Below are 19977 nucleotides of genomic sequence, written 5' to 3'. Positions count from 1 at the left end.
ATGGGACGTTCGCGAACGAATCAAGTCTTTTGAACGGCTCTTTGAAATGAACGATGGGATCCGGTTCACAGTAGGGATCCGTTGCTTTTCTAATGAACATGTGGGAAAAGTACTCAAATTCTTTACTTAAGTAAAAGTATCAATACTGCAATGTAGAAATACTCTGCCACAAGTAGAAGTTCGGCATTAAAATGTACTTGAGTAAAAGTACAAAAGTATTGGTATCAAAATGTACTTAAAGTACCAATAGTAGAAAGTACTCATTATGCAGAAAGTTTTTCAATGAATGTAGTAAAATAATTTGAAAATACCAGATCTACAAGCTCACAATGTGAGCTTGTAGATCAGCTATTTTCAAATGGCAGAAATGTATCATATGGCCAAAATGTATAGGCCTAGAGGGTTGAAGTGATTTGCAATCATAATCAAAATCTACAAAGTAACCAGTAACTAAAATGAGCCAGTCTTTTGAATGGCTCTTTGAAAGGAACGGATTTCAGAGATCCGGCTCACTTCGTAGAGCCATAAATCCCATCTCTACTGTGGAACAAGTACTCTGGTTTAAAAGTGCTCAACAAGTTGGTCACATGTAGGGATGGGACGATAAGCGATATTATCGTTTATCGTGATAAAAAACACTCACGATAATCGTATCGCAGAGATTTAATTTATCGTGATATCGTCCTTCGTCATGCACTGGGATCAATTCATCTTTTATTTGCAGAGCTGCATATCCGGTACCCTTTATAATTGGTAAAAGGTACTTAATAAAGTCTGTTTTTCACTCTCTATCAAATGTCTTTGCCAAAAAACTGCCGATCTCACAATGTGTCGCGTTGCAAGACGTTCTGAGCTTATCTGCAATTTTTTGGCAAATGTTCCGCCCAGGATAGTGGATTTTGATTATCTCGATAATATCGTAAATCGCGATTTCTTTTGTCACAATAATCGTGATATGACATTTTCATATCGTCCCATCCCTAGTCACATGCTTGTTCGTGCATTCAAAAGAGGATTGGATGGAACTGTGGGGCGCCAGGGAGCCAACAGAAATACACCTCACATTTCACTGCAACTATAAAAGCTATTAAGCAAAAACAACACAAAAATCTATAAATAGTAAAGGATATTAAAATGTAAGATATTCAACAATGCTTTTCTTTGGGTATATTTGGTAGCAATTCATCAAATTTGTCAGAAAAAAAGATACATGTTTGATACCGTTTGGGATAAAAAAAAAAAGTTTACCACTAAAAGAAGAAAGTTGACGTAAGGGTTGGTGTAAACATTCTCCTTTGACCCACGGAAAAGGCAAGTGGTAAAATCCGTTCCGAGTGAAAAAGGAACAAAAGAAATGGCTGGAAATAGCCGGGGAATGGCGGCGATGATGGTGACCGCGTCGGTCACAAGTAGATAAAAAAAAACGTCGGGGTGGTCTGGCTCGTCACGACGTTGGTGGTGATGGTGGTCGGTGTAGTAGTTGTGGTTTGTAAGAGCCAAAAGCGCAGGGGAAAGAGAAGGAGTCCGCTACGTTCCCTTCAGTCAGAGTACTGGTAGCCATCGAACTCGGCCTTGTCCCCATTGTCAAAGTAGAGCTCCTCCTCGGTCTCGGTGGGGTTGGTACAGTACTTGTTGTCGAAGACCTGGCGCGGCTGGCCGTAGGACGTCATGCCCGACTGGGACGAGCCCTTGTTGCTGCCCATCTGCAGGGACACGGTGCTGGTGTCACAGGTCTCCAGGTCCAGCTTCTTGTCGAAGATGAGCCTCCTGGTGCCGGGGGCTGTCATACCAGACTGTGTATGTGAGAGAGAGACAGAGAGAGAGAGAGAGAGGGGAGTTTGTAGATGGTCTATTTTTGCTGATCATCACACCAAATAGGTATCAAGTAAATAGGGATTAAGGAGTAGTTCAACAACAAAAACGACGTATTTCCAATCAATTACGCAATCCACAGAGACTTGAATTCAAGGATGTTTTTGTTGCATTCCTAAGCCAATAATTTGATAATAATAAAGACCCTCATGTATCTAGTAGGAGACACAAAGCAGATCTGATGTAGCTATTTTTTATTTTTATTTAAGGCCTGTCCAATGTGTCCATAGTCTCTCAGAAAGATCCGGTTCGACTACAAAATGACATCACTCGCGATTTCTGAAAAGCATTACCCCGAATTAGAGTTCGGAAATCTGCACGTTGGAAAGTCAGAACTCTCCGAAGAAAGGTTTGGTTTCGGAGAGACTATGGACAGGCCTTTAGTCAAAAGCCCTTGTTTTGATTAGTTAAATATTTATGAAACCCACAGAGCGATTTGACAACTTTAAACCTGGTATCACAGATATCAAAGATAAAAAAGAAATCTACAAGCTCCCAATGTGTCGCGACTGGGCGCATTTTGAGCCTGTAGATTCTTTTCGCTTCTTTTAAAATATGAGACAATTCGCTCTCCTCACCTGGTTGGCCCCCTTGTTGGTGCCCATCTGCAGGCTGATGGTGGATTGGTCCAGGGGGGTTTCCAAGCCCATCTTGGCATCATACAGGTGGCGCCGTGTGCCATAGGATGTCATGCCCTTCTGGCTCGCCAGCTTGTTGGTACCCATCTGCATACACAGGAAAATGCATGGTGATACTGATAACTGTCAAGCTGTCAAAACAAGGAAGGTTGTTGTGTTCTTTGGGAAGATGTTTGAGGCCACATGCTAACTGATGGATTCGTGAAAGCGAATCCTCCAGCCAGGTTGTAAGGATGCTGAAGTGCAAATACAACATCCTATTCAAATGTATAAAAATCTACAAATCTACAAGCTCATTGTGAGCTTGTAGATCATCTATTTTCAAATAGCGGAAATGTGTAAAAGGGCTGATGTGGTTCATGTATGTTTTATAATGATAATCAAAATCTACAAAGTAACTAGTAACTAATGATTTCAAATAAATGTAGTGGAGTAAAAAGTAAAATCTTTGCCTCTGAGATGTAGTGGAGTAGAAGTAAAACTATTGTAAATACTCAAGTAAAGTACAAATAGCTCAGAATTCTAGCAGTACAATACTTAAGTAAATGTAGTTAGTTAGTTTCCACCACTGACAAAGTAGTATATAATAATCTAATGCAGGGGTATTCAACGTTTTCAGGCCAATTAAGGACCCCTTAGTTGAGAGAGAGATGAAGCAGGGACCCCCCACAACCTTTTCATATATTCCATATGGTTAAATCATTTGACAGTGCAATCTGTATTTTGGATTCATGTCAATTTGTGTTTTCAGATATTTAACCACAGTAAATACTTAATAAACTTGACCTTTCACTCTGTACTTAATGTGCCCTTTTATCCCCCTCTACACCAAACCTCGTTACCGAAAATAGACGATCTACAAGCTCACAACGCCTCGCAGTACGAGGCGTTGTGAGCTTGAAGATATAATTAGATCTTCTGCTGTTCTGACCTGCAGACCAATGATGTTGCGGCCCTCCTTCAGCTTCTCAGGAGCGAAGCGACGCTGGTTTTTCTCCATGTACTTGACGCCCATGTCGTGGTTGGAGTGGAAGCCTTTGGACTGGGCCTGAGGAGTGAAGGAACAGGCATGAATCCAGGGGAAATGGCCTTTGAGTAAATCAAACCCCAATTCAAACCTCAATTCCATGATCATTCTCCACACAGGACAGATCGTCTTGTGTATATTGCTTATTGCCAAAAATAGTTGATCTACAAGCTCACAATAGTTGTAGATCAGCTACCTTTATGTTCGTACAAAATATAAATCAGGCCTATGACATATAAATAACATTGACCTTAATGACACTAAACTGAGCTGCAGATGTAATCACTTCCATTCCATGACAGGTTGTTAAACCAAAATACAATATTTTTTTTCTCCTTCCCATAGCATTGCTATTTCTTGAACATTTTTTGAAGAGCTACCTGTACTGTGTACGTCCCTCTTTGTATTTGGGAGATGGGTACCTCCAGCATCTGTTTATAATTTTGTGTCAATTCATCGCGTCATTTTTAAATATAGTCACATATCAATGACATTGCCATTTACAGACTATCCTGAATGCACTTCTTGTCCTCACCATTCCGGCCAGAGCAATGAGCGTACTCTGGACCTGAGTGTAGTTGCCGCTCTCGAACAGATCGTTGGCCTCGAAGATGTCTTGTGGCTGCAGACCGTAATCTGTGATGGCCCGGACAAAGTTTCCAATGTTTCCCAGCTGATGGGAGAAGCAGAGACGTGTTTAAATGGAATTATTTCAGAAGAACATGAGCAATTTTCCATTTCAAGCCTATTGTCTTGGCACAGCATCCTAGACACAGGGACCTGTTTTTAATACTAGAGGCAGTGCGGGGATGAATTGTGCTGTACCTTTAAGCATGAACACACAAGGATGAAGTAAATAATTTCACATGTGAAATAGACAAGACTCAGAAACAGTCATCAAGCTGTCATTATAATGTCAGTGAAGGTTTGTTTTGCAGTCGACTGTCTCTAAAATACAACTCCATCTTCAAAGCAGTTCTGCTGATGGGATCTTGCTTTTTGCAGTTGTTATTGTCTCTGAGCCTCCCCTCACTGGATGGCTGCATCCATCCCAGTAATGCTAATGTCACGGAGCGTATTCTTGGAAAGAGCCTTAACAAACCCTTAAAAGTGCCATTTGCTTTTTCAGTGCCGAACAAAGGGAGCTGTAAGCCACACTGAGACGAGAGGGGTCTCGTTTTGATATGGCAGCTGCCGTCTGGAATGTAAATAAGTCCTGCGTGCATCCTCCACGCCAAGAGAATGCACTATATTCTAGTTACACGTGCTCTGGAAAGCATCCCACAACTCTCTAAAACAGTGGGCTAACTGGACCCATTTTCACATACTATTTTCTGTGGTCTTGCACATTTAATTGGGCTTGCCTTGTAATCAGGGAGGTAAAAGCTCTCCTGCCACAAGGGGCCTGGGTGCAAGCATGGCTGTGGGCTAACTTACTCATGCTAATTTATTGGAGGATGGGGGGGTTACGGCCCAATTATAATTATAGGGGCTGTTACAACCCCCGCATCCCCATGGAAATGCTGTGTGTGGTGTGTTTTTCACTTTGCATTCATTTACCATCATTACCATTTCATCAGAATGCCAAAATGACTTTGCTGGTTTTATGGAAATAAGCTTCCTCTGTCCTTTTAGGACCGGGATTTTATTTTGCTCATACAACTTGTGCACTGATTAATGTGAAGGCTAATGTTAACAATAATCAACTCAGCACATGCCTCTGTTAATGTATCTAATGAAACCAAATGAGTCCATTTGAAGGCTACTCCCGCTAATCAAATTCGCTAAAAGATTTTATAGCGTGTGTTGCAAAATTGGACACTGGTGAAGTGTATGACAATAACAAAGCCAGCCTGGTAATGCCACATGTCCCCACCAGGTGGTGTTGTCTTCCAGAGTGATCATCTCACCTGGTGCCAGTTCTGACTGGAGTTGGAGATCTTTCTCACAGAGCCAGGCTGAAGTACATTGATGAGTCTGTGTTGAAAGGCAAGGGTGAATAGTAATAATACACAATAATACAAAATAATACACATTATTTCGATAGAAATAGGTGACATTGGTACAAAAGGGCCTGCGGATAAATAGATATTTACACGTTTACTGTATACCGCAGGTGCTTCCCTGTCTTCAATGGTGCTTCCTATGGTGCTTTCTTGTCTATGATGCTTTATATGGTGCTTCCCTGTCATCAAGCAAGCAAGTGTTCCAAAACATTCCAGGCTGCGACACCCCAAAATAAATATACATATTTTAACTGGACCCCCCTCCCCCAACCCTAAAAAGCACTTGGATAGTAGGCATTTAGTAGACTCACAGAAAGATATTGTGAAAATAGCCGAACTACAAGCTCACTACACGGCATTGTGAGCTTGTAGATCGGCTATTTTCACAATGCCTCTTTCTTACGTATTATTTAACAATTTGGCCAATCTGGTATTAAAAAGGTCATTAAATTGCAACTTTGGAAATGAATACCCTGTCATCTATGGTGCTTCCTTGTCCTCCTGTCAGGCACTGGCCCTAAAAAGGTCAAGAAACACTTACATATTGTCTGTCTATGACTAAAACTGTCTCTCCCAACCTACCACACAGTAAAACTCCTCAGTGCTAATGTATCCATGTGTACGCTCTCAGTGTTAAACGAACATTGAGGATCTGACTCACTCGCAGAGCAGCACCCCGTCCTTCAGGCTGTCCATGAAGGGCTCCCCAACACTCTTGCCAGTCACATCTTCAATCCACAGCCTCAGCTCCTCCTCCTTCTGAGGGTCGTACTTCCCTAAAAGCTGAGAGAGAGAGACAGAGAGAGAGAGAATAAGAGAGAGTTTCACTAGTGAAATCCTCAGTGTAAGATGCAATCCATAACTTTAATGTCAAACAACGAACCCCCAGTGTGAGCCACAGCATCTCTGCTGTTGAGCTTTAACAAATAGCTCAAATAGCACACGTCCCTGTTTTATGCAATACCTCTTGTCAACCAGTAGGTGTCCTTCCTGACCACAGGATCTACATAAAGGTCTCAGTAGAAAAGCAGGGAGACCAGACCACCTCCAACCACCACATCTGTGTTTTATTGTATCAGTTTCCCAAGCATTGGGTCGGGACCCATCTTTGGGTCACGGACACATTTGTATGAGTAATAAAATAAATATTTTATACAGTTTACGATGAGAAATGTCACAGCTTGTCCGCGTGTAGACGGACGTGTAGACTTTTTACGGTCTATGGGTTTGCTGCTCTGACATCATGCTCTGATGTCACTGTGATGTCCGGCACATCTTGTCCACGCATCCGTTTATCTCTTAAGGTCACACCTGACACTGTGGTTCCCTTGACACATCACTGTGACATCACAGGTGACATCACCTATGTAAAAGTCCATATATGGGTATTCCCCAGAATCCCTGTTATGCCCATATATGAAGATCCCTGATGTCATCGATATATATCACTGGCCAGATGGCCAAGACATGGCCCATATCTGTGCATGGCTGATTCAGATAGGGATCTCCATGTATGGGCATACAATATATTGTATGTTGTGATGTCATGGGAACCACTAACAGAATCCCTTTTATGCCCATATATGGAGATCCCTGATGTCATCAATAGTAAGCCCATATCTAACAGGACTTCATATGGGAAAGGGGAATGCCTATATATGGAGGAAGACAGCCCATATGCTGGTTCAGACAGTGTTCTCCATGTATGGGCATAAAAGGGATGTACTATTTAAAGTACATGGATCTCCATATATGGGTAACTGGTCTGATATACTGTACATCACTGGCCAGATGGCCAATAATTGGCGCGACCTCGCCCTTGCATGTCACCCTGAGGCGTCTTACTTAGTCTGGGATCACTTCACTTTTTGAGGTTTGATCCGGTCGGGAGAGGAAACCACTTTACGTCATGTTGTAGTACTCAAAGGACTACTATCAAACTAACTATCAAACCGGATTCAGTTTTAACCCAAAGTAATTCCCCTGTGCTCAAGGACATACTTTTAGGGCCTACCTAATAAACTCCTTGATGCGGCGTAGTTTTGCTTTTGAAAAATGTGTTTGAGGTATGCATCTTTTATTCCAACTCGTAGCGACTGGCAAGACTACACTAGGCTACTCGAGCATTTTAATAGGGATTGGGGAAACAAACGGAGGGAGCCAAAACAAAGCAACGCCGCTTCTTCGGCTTGTGGTTTCCGCCTAGACCGGATCAAACCGCCCGGTGTTAGCGATCACCAGGCTTTCCCTCAGAAAGCCTGGTGGTTAGTCTGTAACTTAAAAGGGCAAACACTCAACTCAACGTGCATTTCAGTTTATTGTTGATGTTTATCCAGTTCAGATACACAGACTTCTGCCTTCAAGTGCATTTGGCTGAACCTTTGGTCTATTGACCAATTAGACTGGGGTTCCCCAGGGGAACTTGATCCCCTGGGGTAGAGAAACCGTTATTAGAGCACGAAGGGTTCCCGAAGGATTCCCAGTTCGAATCCGGGCTCCCCCTGAGTTAATGTCGAAGGGTCCTTGGGCAAGACTCTGAACCCCACATTGCTCCCGGTGAGCTGGTTGGTGCCTTGCATGGTTTCCTCCGCCACCGGTGTATGAATGTGTGCATGAATGGGTGAATGGGTGAATGTAATGCACAATCTCTGTAACGCGCTTTGGATAAAAAGCGCTATACTGTAAATGCACCATTTGCCATTTGCCATTTACCATTCCTTTTGTTCTCCCTCTACATGAAATCTCAATGGACCTCTACAACAGGGGCTTTCAAAGTGGGTGACGGGGCACCCTGGGGTGCCGCGACGGCAGTACAGGGGTGCCGCGAGATCATTTGATAATATTTGGAAGACACTTGAAAAAATATTTAGTATCATTTTAAACTTGAAGTACAAAGTTATTTTCAGTCGGTTCTAACCAAAATGGCTAATATATCAACTTTTTCCTCGCAACATAATCACAAAAATATCGTCACTGTCGGGCAGAAACCTCGTATCTCCAAGTTTCAAATGTGTCTTTTGGTAAAGCAAAGCCCTGCTTCATCATACAAGACTGTCACACAAAACTATAGTTAAAACAGCTGATCTACAAGCACACAACGCATCGCGAGGCGTTGTGGCGATCTGCTGTTTTCACTAGTATAGTGCATTTTATAGATGATAAATACAAAATGAACGGTTTTTGACATACAAGGTTTCCACCTGACAACGACGGAATGCTATAAATATAAGGTGCTGGGAGTGAAAATTATAATGTAGGGGTGCCTCGGATTAAAACAAATCGGGTGCCCTGAGACAAAAAAGATTGGGAACCCCTGCTCTACAAGCTCACAATCACATGTCACTTTGCAATGTGTAGCGCGGTTGTAGATCTGTAGCCATTTCTGTCAAATGTTTGCCTATTTCTGACCAGTGGTTTCCTATTATGTCCAGAATAGGGACTCCAGGATTCATGGTTAAATTGAGCTGGCATCTTACATGCTTGTTTGATTTATTTTCTGTTCATATTATCAGTCTATTGAAATTACATTTAGGCTACAATATAACACATTATGACAGAGAACAAGGCCAGTGTCATGGTGTGTTCTCCTTAACGCTATATGTCACCGATGAGCCCTTGCGCTCACACCCGAGGTAGCCCAGGTTGCTCAGTCTCTCGGCACAAACCTTTCAGCACAACTCTGTTTGCGATGAATGGTTTCATGGCTTTAATGGAACGTTAGCCGTACAAAAATGCATATTGCAACGACCCACAAAAGACCCAGCTTAACTTGCTCCTCCAAGAGAGCTAGCTCACTTGGAGGAGCAAGTTAGGGCGGGTCTTCCTGCTGAGTTGGGGGCCGGGGTTCGACTCCCGCTTGGTGCTCGAAAACGTTATAATACATACTGTACACACTCTACATTGATAAGACTCCCTTATTCCGGGGGTGAACATTTGGCCAATATAGCTCACAACGTGTTGCAATGTGCCTGTGGCACGTTGTGAGCTTATAGATTTGCTTATTTTCAGCAAAAGATTTTTAGTGTAGATGGAAAAAAGGAGAAGGCCTAACAAAGTATGAAAACTAGCGTACTTATTCTGGGCATGTCATTTAGACAAATATTTGTGGCTAAAGTCAACATAGCCAATATAAAAGTTCACAACTTAAGATATTGTGAGTTTGTAGAACAGCTATTCTCTGAACTATTAGTAGTATAAAGTAGTATAGTAATAGTATAGTAGTATACATAGTAGTATTGCAACCAACGTTTGCAACGCTGTCGATTGGCTATTTTCAGCTAAAGCTACAGCATCCCCACAATAAGGATGCTAGGGTTTAATGATCAAGTAGGTTGATTTCCACTAAATATTTATGATATATTAACAAATTGGACTACAGCAGACAAGCTGTAGTCCGATTTGTTACAGATCAAATTGTATCATGTTCCTGTTCTGGGGGGCAGTACCTGCAGAAGCACATATTTAACTGAAGAGTAGCCTATTACAGGATCAGATCTACTTCATAAGCCCAACAACATACCTGCACTCACAATCCCTTGTGAGTATTATTGTGTTTTTATTGTTCTTATTCCATTCCCAAATTTTGTTTTAGATGTCTATAATAATAACAACTAGGTTTTCATCTGAGCTTGTCTCCATAATAAGGGTCCGCATTCCGCCGCAACTTTTCTTTGAAAGAGAAAAAGGAGAAAAAAAAAAGGCAATCGGATCAAGGTTATAAAACAAAACAAACAATAACGTGAAATGAAAAATAAATGGCCGGGGGACATTCCTGCATGCAGAAAACGCACTAGGCTTCTGCTCCCCTCTGCTCTCCATGTATTTCCTTATTGGCACAACAAACACATGGTCCTAATGCTTTGAATTGTTGGTGGTGTAACCTCCCCCCCCCCTCCTTTCTGATCATTCTGCGTCTAAACTCTCTGTCTGGGAGAGAGCCCTGCCGGGATCCACAGCCAAAACAAACAGGTAATTCAAAGCAGCGGGGTTCGCTCAAGCCTCCTAGTCCATCACACCAAACTTGGGAGAAACAGCTCTCTCTGGATCACTTACGGCCCCCCTCCCTTTTGGCTTCTCTCTCTCTCTCTCCTTGGCCTTGTTCATACTGTTGTTCTCTTTCCCCCCCGTCCAGATCTCCCAGACCTTTCTCTAATCTCTCCCCGTCCTTTCCCTCTATCTCCCTCTCCCCGTCCGTCTACCTCAGTTTATCTCCCTCTCACTCACTTTGTCGGCCCGTCTCCCTCGTTTTCACGCTCGATCGCTTGGAGGAAGATAAGAGAGGATGACAGCTTCCGTGACATCCGGGAACACTGTAAAATCCTGAGTGTTAATTTAACTCTGAGAGTGTACAAAGGGAACCAAACGGACCCGAATGGGTCAAGTTTGGTTCTCTTTGTATGCTCTCAGAGTTACAGAGCCCTGAGGTCAATTTGGTTACTTAGTTTTGTACGCTCTCAGAGGTAAATGCATTTAGCTATGTATGATCTAGGGCCGGAAGCTGAATAGATTCCTCACTGCTTGACAAAATGAACTGTATAAGACTCTCAGACACACGGAATCGGTTCAACAGTTCAGTAAATACATGAATTTGTAACAAACCCTTCAGCTCTTCCTCATCTGCTGCCTGATACCAGGGACATGCTGGGCCCCTGATTCAGCCCGGGAAAAAGAGTTGTAGAGGCCCTCATAGAGAGAGAGAGATCTCTCTATATAGTGCTGCTGCTACTCAAAGATTTGCCATTTCAGATCATGACAAGTGACAAGCCAGTGGGCCAATTACATGAGTTATATTTTGTCATTGTCGGGTGGAAACCTTGTATGTCCAAAACCATTTTAATTATGATTTAAACTAGTGAAAACAGCCGATCTACAAGCACACAACGCCTCGCACCGCGAGGCGTTGTGTGCTTGTAGATCTGCTGTTTTCACTACTTCTGTGCGACAGCCTTGTATGATGAAGCAGGGCTTTACTTTGCGAAAGAAATGTACAAATTTGAAACTTGGAGATACGAGGTTTCTGCCCGACAGTGACGATTTACTTGGCCAGCACGTCCCTGCCTGATACTCTGCAAAATTCAACATCCTTGCATGTGTGTGATGCACGTTTTTTAAGCCCAAGACAGACTCGGGCGTTGTTGCCTTCCTTGGCTCTCGCTCTCCCCCCAATCTCACGCTTTCCATCTCCCCCACTGGACTTTCCGGAATCTGACCTTTTTGCAGTGCCGCGGCTCCTCAGACGAGCCATGTCCGATAAATACAAGCCAAGAGCGACAGCCCTCCCCTCCACCCCACTGACCCCAGCCAAGGTATTCTGGTTCACTTTTGATTTAACCTGTTTGTGCTTTTCGCTGCAGCGCTCGGGAATGCGAGCCGAGACGGTTCCGTTTTTAGCCAAAAGGTTTAATACCTGCTAAAGCCAAGCATGAGCTCAAATATTGTGGCAAAGGGCCACGACTACGAGTCCAGTTAGGTCAAATGAATGGCACAGGAAACACTGTGCTCAGAGGAGAAACAGAAGCCAAATAAACCACTGTGACCTCTTCAATGAAGTTGAACCCAAGCTCATTGAAGCATTATTACTGGAGTCACCATGGAGGAATCCAAAACACACACTGCAAAGTGCCGTCCACAGCGAGAACGATTACTTAACAACCAACCATAACTACCTATGGCATTTAAAACATTTGACCACAACTAGGAACGACGACAGTGGCAAATGATATCATTGGGATTAACTTTCAAAGTGATTTGATGAAAAGATAAAACACAGATAGCCAATCAAAATCCATCAGAATATATATACATCACTGACATTCAACATGTGTACAGTTCATCATCGTTCAGTGTGGATGCTCACGTCATAGTTATCTTCATAGAGACACAGCTCTACTGTCTAGAGCCTAGAATAACCAGTAAGGGTTCTGGCGAAGACTCAGTGGATCTGGGGTGAGAAGACCCTCAGTATACTTAACAGACCTTAGTTGTACTTTACTTGGTCATTCTTTTTCGATCTACACCAAATCTCTTCACCGAAAATAGCAAAAATAGTGTGAGCTTGTGGATCGTCTATTTTGGGCGAATGTTCCCTCCAGAAGGTGGCTGCTGGGGTTCAGGTTTTTAACGTGTTGCGTGACATACTGTATCTCAGGGGGAAAGATTTACATGTTTACGTAACCATAATATGGCATAAATGTAAGGTGCTGTAAAGTAAAAGAAAAAAGAGATGAGATGGCATTGTGCCATGAATAATTAGTTGAGGCGGAGGCGGCCATATATTGAGTGAGTCAAGAGGCGGACTGGGAATCAGAAGGTCCTATAGTCCGTACGTGAGAAAGTGTCCCCGACCGCCGTATCAATGGCACTTCTCCACTGCTCATAATGGGTAAATGGTGAGAACATGTTTCACGCATGTGCAAATTGCACAGTGATATGAAATACCCTAAAGGAGAGGGGACATTGGGACAATACATTATTATATGGTGCCACATAATGCTGCTCTGCAGGTCAGTAATGCACTGGATGCAGAGTGCAATGTTCAGTTAGATCTGTTGTCCCTTTTTATTTATACAATTTACAAGCCCTTTCCTTCCTCCTCCCCACTGACTCATCATTCACTGCAGGGTGCATCTATTCTATTCCAGCAGGTAGCTGGCAGAGCCAACACCTGCCAGCATTGGTACTCACATATTTTAACTTAAAGGAGTAGTTCACCCCCCACATCTTGTTTTCTTCTATTGATTACTCATGTCATGGAGAGTAGAGTTCAATAATATTTTTAGGTTTTTGTCACATTCCTAAGACAAAAGTGTGATAACAATAAATTTACCCCCATTCATTCCGGATGGGGACCCGTTTCGAAACGGGTCCCCATCCGGAATCAATGGGGGTAAATGTACTCGAATCAAATTTTTGTCTTAGGAATGTGACAAAAAACAAAAAATATTATTGAACTCTACTCTCCACGACATGAGTAATCAATAGAAAAAAATAATTTTGGGGGTGAACTACTCCTTTAAGTAAAAGTATCAATACTGCAATATAGAGATTATATTATTATTACTCTGTTACAACAAGTAAAAGTCCGGAATTTAAAATGTACTCGAGCAAAAGTATGAAAGTGTTGGCATCAAAATGTACTTGAGAGTACCAAAAGTAAAAGTACTAAAATGTTTGAAAATAGCAGATCTACAAGCTCATAACGCGTTGTGATGCGTTGTGGCGCGTTGTGAGCTTGTAGATCAGCTATTTTCAATTATCCACGGTATAAACTAGGGCTAAAGTGGTTTATGTATGTTAATTAATAATATATTATAATTTAATATCTGCAAAGTAACTAACTAGTAACTAGAAAGATGCAATTGGAAATTGCAAGTGTGGTTGCCGTTAACTCTAATGGGGAGCCAATCGGAGAGGGGGAAATCGTGACATCACAATATCAAGGTATATACGGTGAAAAAGGGTATTTGAACTAATAGTTCTGCCAATCAGATAGGGGGAGAAGGATGACATCACGATATGAAGGTATCGTGATGTCTGATTGGGCGAAGGGTTGCAGCAGATGATGAGTACCTAACTCAGACAAGTACTTCAATGGGAAAACCCTTCGAGAAAAAGGTTACATCAGATAATGAGAAAGCTAGACAAGAACTGTGGGGCAACCACTCTAAATAAAGTTTTCAAATACATGTAGTGGAGTAAAAGTATAATATTTCGATCCGAGATGTAGTGGAGTAGAAGTAAAAGTACTGGAAATTAGAAATACTCAAATAAAGTAGAAACACCTACTTAAAGGTGTATTATTCAGTGATAATGAAAGTGGCCGGGGGTCATCTTGTCCCTTACTGGCCTTACAGCGTGGAAATGTTTAGTTTTTTATAGATTTTTTACACCATTATAATGTTCTCGTTTTGATCATTAGACCCAATCACTGAATATCGGTAGACCTACGTCTCCAGCTTCAGGATATGTATGATACTGATTTACTACGAGACTGTGGCATTTTATGAGTTCAGTAGTTTACAATCTAGGCATTTAGCAGACGTTCTTAATTCAGAGCGATTGTGGTTCTCAAAACTTTTATTTTGACCATCATAACTAAACATCATAACATAACTACGGCCATACTCTACCCTGATTGGTCGAGGACTGGCTGGCCACCTCTGAAAACCGAATCTAGCTATGCTCACAACACGGGCCATGGTGGAAGTCCTTATATGGTCAGCACACATTCTAGTGAGGAGAATGAATGGAAAATGTAACAATTATATTTTTATTTGAATGAAATACAATCACTGAATATACCTTTAAGTACGGTACTTAAGTAAATGTACTTAGTTAATTTACACCACTGGTAGCTGGCAGAGCCAATGCCTGCCAGTCATCCATTATTCTACTGTATGGGGGACGTGTGCTCACGTCCACCTGTGTTCTGTTCTGCTGAGAGTTTTGTCAGAGCCAGACTCCAGTGTAAACTGTTTAGAGTAGGGACACTTTCTCAAGCTCTGAGACGCGAGTCCGGTCACTCCTTAAAAGGAGGTCGGAGGGACTGATGTACCTGTCAGGTTTCTCCGCTTCATCTTGAAGTCATGGAACTTTACCGTTCATACTACAGTTACCATGTTAGCATGACCCTGAGCCAGGCAATAGGCCTCAGGGTCAGCGCACCTTTAATTAGGGACACATGTTGTATCCAGTAGCATGGCAGGGGGGGAAATATGCTGATGCTTCCTGGTGCAAAAAACTAAAACACATGGTAGTACTCTACTGACTGAATACAACCGGAATAAAAACAAACATTTCCTAGCCTGTTGAATGAATGAATGTCAGTAATGCACCAGATGCAGAGTGCAATGTTCAATTAGATCTGTTGTCCCTTCTATACATTTCATTCTAGTCTTGTGCTTAGTTTTCCCTGACTACTAGACAGAATTATAAAGACAAATGTTGGTTAACTTACACTATGTGCTATATTTTCCTCCATGCCTTACCCCCATGCCCCATTTTACTATTTTGAAAAACAATTTACAATACCGTACTTCAAATAGACGATCTACATCAAAACATTGTGAGCTTTTAGATCAGCTATTTGAAATATCTAAAAATGTTTTTAAAAATAGTAAAAAATGGCAAAAGAGTTTAGGGATAAGGAGTAAGGCATGGACGAAAACAGAGCCCATAGTCTGAAAATGGCCTAACGCAGTGTATTTTTGGTTTGTTTGTTTGTTTGTTTTCCCAAGGACTCCCCAGTTTGATATGCATTAGTCCACAGGCCCTCATTTGCTATGAGTTTTATCTCTTGTAACCTTGAGTTACAGACACAGGTAAAGCTCCATTTGGTTCCTAACCAATGCTATATGCACCAATGATTTGGGGAAACCTACTGCAGCCCCCTCGAGGGCCCCTGGGGGCTTCGTCTGGACGCCATGCTGAGAGCCAAGGTACAGGTTTCAAAGAGGGTCATTCTGTGTGTGTGATCAAAGTGGCAATGACAGACATCAGAGCTGGCAGACCCAGCTGACAATGACTAGGCTGACTAGAACCTCTCAGCGGATAGATAGTCACTACGCTGGAATATGTTGCGGTTGACCTTTCTCCCCCAGAAAACAATGCTGTCAGCAGCTCTGATTCATACTAGGCTTTCCCTCGACGTACACATTCTTTTCTGTCATGGTATTATTACTGTATAAAAGATGTGACGAGGCACCCAAAGCATGCCAGGCCTTTCCCAAAGTCTCTCCAGCCACAATTAGTCCATGTTGTCATCTCTTCCTGGAACCCCGTATCAGCTTGAATTGAATGGAGCCGATGACAGCTGACTGTTATGCTGTACTGTCTGTGATGTGGCTGTTTCAGTTTAATAAAAACGACTGGTAACATTTTCATGTTCTTTTGATCTGTTGGGAACAAATTACACTTATATCTCTGCTCTCCTACCTGCAATGAGTGCAAATAAGCTATGTTTGAGACTTTAAAATATTATGTTGTATAATTTAACCCTGCATGTGTACAAATTGAACCATATTGACCCTTGTCTGTAACTATGAGATGGTACAAATGGAACCATTGTGTTCCATTTGTACACCGGATTTGACTGTGTATATAGCATAGTATAAAGTAACTAAGCAACTTAAGTTGTTTAAAAGGTATGGTATGTCATATATGTTAAAATAAGTGTTAAATAGCTCTATATTCTGATAGTAGGCCTACGGTGGGCCTACTGTTTAATACAGAGCTGGAGTGTTTGTTCAGTAACAGGAGTCTCCATGTCTCTCCAGCTCCAGTATTAAACAGTAAATACATTTTCAGGTCGGGATACCAATTTTAGCCATGACTGGCTGAAATTGGAAACCCACCTGAAAATGTATAATGTTCTGCTGTTTATTAAAGAGCTGTAGAGACAGGGAGACCCCTGTAACTGAACACACACTCTATAATAACAATGATTACTATCAGAATATAGAGCTTTAACCTTGTAACAAAACATATTTTCTTTTAACCAGGATTCATCAGTGTCCAATACACCATGGTAAGACTTGCCCTTGTCTGTGGCAATTTTACATTTAGTATTTACACAGTTACACACCATTAGAGTGCACTTATTTTGATCATAAGACCCGATTACTGAATGTCAGTCTCCAGCAGGTTGTTTTCAGACTATGTATGACACTGATTTACTACACAGTAGCCTACATCAGGGGTCTTCAACAGGGGGTCCAGGACCCATAGGGGGTCCTCAGAGTTACTACAGGGGGTCCTCCAAATCTTTGTGTGATAGAAACTTTTTTCTCCTTTTTTATATTAACCACTTGAACACTAGCATCCATATTCTGAGAACTTTAGCCAAAAATAGCAGATCTAAAAGCTCACAACGCCTTGCGCTGCGAGGCGGTGTGAGCATGTAGATCGGCTATTTTCGGCAAAGAGGTTTGGTGTAGAGGGGAAAAAGAGCAGACTAAGTACAGAGTGAAAGGTCAAGTTTATTTAGTATTGACGGTTCAAGTGGTTAAATATCTGAAAACACAAATTGACATGAATCCATAATACACTGACGATTGTGCTGACAAACAATGAAACTACATGGAATCTATGGACAGGTTGTGGGGGTCCCTGCTTCATCTTTCTCTCAACTAAGGGGTCCTTGGCCTGAAAACGTTGAAGACCCCTGGCCTACATAGTATATCATATATTAAGTCCACTAGTACGGTGGTTATATCAAACGCTTTATTTTCAAGGACTCCCATAACTCTGATAGTTTTACAGATCCATTTGTACACTTTCAGAGTTGCAGACCTGTAATGGTCCATTTGGACAACCTTCAAGGAACCATGGAGGTCCCTCGACCCATTTTGAGGACCACAGCACTATTAGTATAGACAAGATGTAGGGCTATAACTCTGTTTCTGGTAATATTGCTAAATGTCCCCCACAAGCCCGTAATGGCAATGAACCCGTGTATTATCACTTAATAGGCCTATTCTACCTTATCAGTGGTAAAGTAACTCAGTACATTTACTCAAGTAGGCTACTTTAAGTTTTGAGGTACTTTGACTTTACTGGAGTTTGTCCAGTTTTCAGTATAGGCTACTTCTAACTCCAACATCTCAGAGGCAAATATTAGGCTATAGGCCTACTTTTACTCCAGTACAATTATTTTCAACTTTAGTTACTTTGTAGATTTTCATGATTATGACAAAACATACATTACCCTCTTCAAATAGCCTCACAATGCTGTTGCACTGTAGGCTTGTAGATCTGCCATTTTTAAAACATTTTTTAATACATTTTAATTTTATACATTAGAAAACTTGTGAAATGGGACCTTGTGCCCAATCATGAGTAGGCTACTTTCTACTTTTGGTACTTTAAGCAGGCCTATCTTTTGATACCAATACTTTTGCCTTGGCTTTAGCCTATTTTACTAAAGTACATTTTGAATACCGGACTTATTGTAACACAGAGTAGCCTACATCTACATTGCAGTAGTCTATTGATACTTTTACAGTTTTACTTAAAGAATGTAAGTTATTTTTTCCATCACTGACTGTAGGCCTACGCCTACCTACAGTATGTGCGTCAGGTGCACCGCTTGTTCTCCCACTGCGTAAAAACGCAGCGCTTATAAAAGCACAAGTGAACGGATAGAAAATATGTCATGTGTGATAACTGCAATCTGATGCCACATAACGCGATGACAGATATAATCGAATGTCTTTCATCAGTGTACATCATGTCATCTAAACCACTGTGACCCAAATATGGGTCCCGACCCACTGTTTGGGAAACAGTGATCTAAACGTGTAACCGTACGATCCTTACCTTACTCTTGACCTCGGCAGACAGTCCGAAGGCAGGGCCGCTCCTGAAATGTTGTGACATGTTTGCTCTTCTCTTCGGGGTTATTATTTACAGTGGAGATCAGATGGAAGAAACAATGATGGGTCACACCACCAGATCTATCCAGGCAAAGCAAAAACAAAAAGTGCACACGGAAAAGAAAAAGAATCCCCACAAAAACCGGACCAATCCGTGGATGTAGTATGAATCAATGCACCGCAAAGCTTATGGAGTTGATCTTCTTCAACCCTGCACAGGGCTTTTTTGGAACAACTCTTCCGACAACTTTTCTCAATCTTTTTTAAACTCTTCCCAGCTGCGCGTTCTCCATTGGCCGCGGCCGCCGTCCAATCCTCTCCATGGGAGTGATGTCACCGCTCTGGCATTACAGTCTGATCACTCTCTGTCACTTTTTCCACCTAAAGGGTGATTCAAAAAAAAGATGCTTTTCATCTGTGTGACGCGACTTGCAATTTCCTGCGGTCATGTGTGGTTGTGTGACGATGATGGTCATTTTGTGATAGATAAAGTATAGCAATGTGTATTACGTATTTATGTATTTGTTGTGTACATACAGCTTTTATTATGTTATTATTATTCATCGACTGCTGCATCTAGTTTATCTTTCATACTTAAAAAATATATATTTTATTTCAAGGTCCACCTACTTAGATTTTTTAATTGTTGGTCATGATTTTGTCTGAAATGGTCGTGTAATTTATTCCACAATCCCAAATAAACATTCTCTGCTCAGTATAATTAAGTGTAATTACTTTTTACATGTCATAATGGTGAAGTAATTGTAGGCTATTATTAATCTTTTAGCTGCCTCCTGGAACCCCCTCCTTGACCCCTGGTGGGGGTCCCCACTCCCCAGACCCTGTGTTGAGAACCACTGCCTAATTCCATAATTGGACAATTAAACAGTCAATAGCAAAATGATAGGCAGTTCACACAACAGGCTGATTACTGTGTTACTGTACTGTAGATGACATGATACAAAGTAGGCCTACATGATCACAGGATTATAGTACAGGTATAGGCCTTGAGCTGAGTTTACACAAACAGTGGACCTACCTGGACTGTTTTTGGTGTGCTTAGT

At 41.8% G+C, this 19977-nt stretch overlaps 1 protein-coding gene across 1 annotated transcript; it reads right to left on the bottom strand.

Moving 5' to 3' along the window:
• Positions 1 to 1538: 1538 nt before the first annotated feature.
• cnn1b (calponin 1, basic, smooth muscle, b) lies at positions 1539 to 18917 on the bottom strand (the record flags this gene model as incomplete). Its single annotated transcript, XM_080724860.1, has 7 exons — positions 1539 to 1793; positions 2451 to 2597; positions 3442 to 3558; positions 4073 to 4210; positions 5448 to 5514; positions 6205 to 6326; positions 18858 to 18917. The coding sequence occupies 7 exons, from the start codon at positions 18915 to 18917 to the stop codon at positions 1539 to 1541; spliced, it is 906 nt and encodes a 301-aa protein (XP_080580986.1).
• Between the last annotated feature and the right edge of the window lie 1060 nt (positions 18918 to 19977).

Source organism: Nannobrachium achirus (genome assembly GCF_963921795.1).
Source record: "Nannobrachium achirus genome assembly, chromosome: 4".
NCBI classification, from domain to species: Eukaryota; Metazoa; Chordata; class Actinopteri; order Myctophiformes; family Myctophidae; genus Nannobrachium; species Nannobrachium achirus.
The sequence above is the reverse complement of the archived record's forward strand: the minus strand, read 5'-3'. Positions and strand labels throughout refer to the sequence as shown.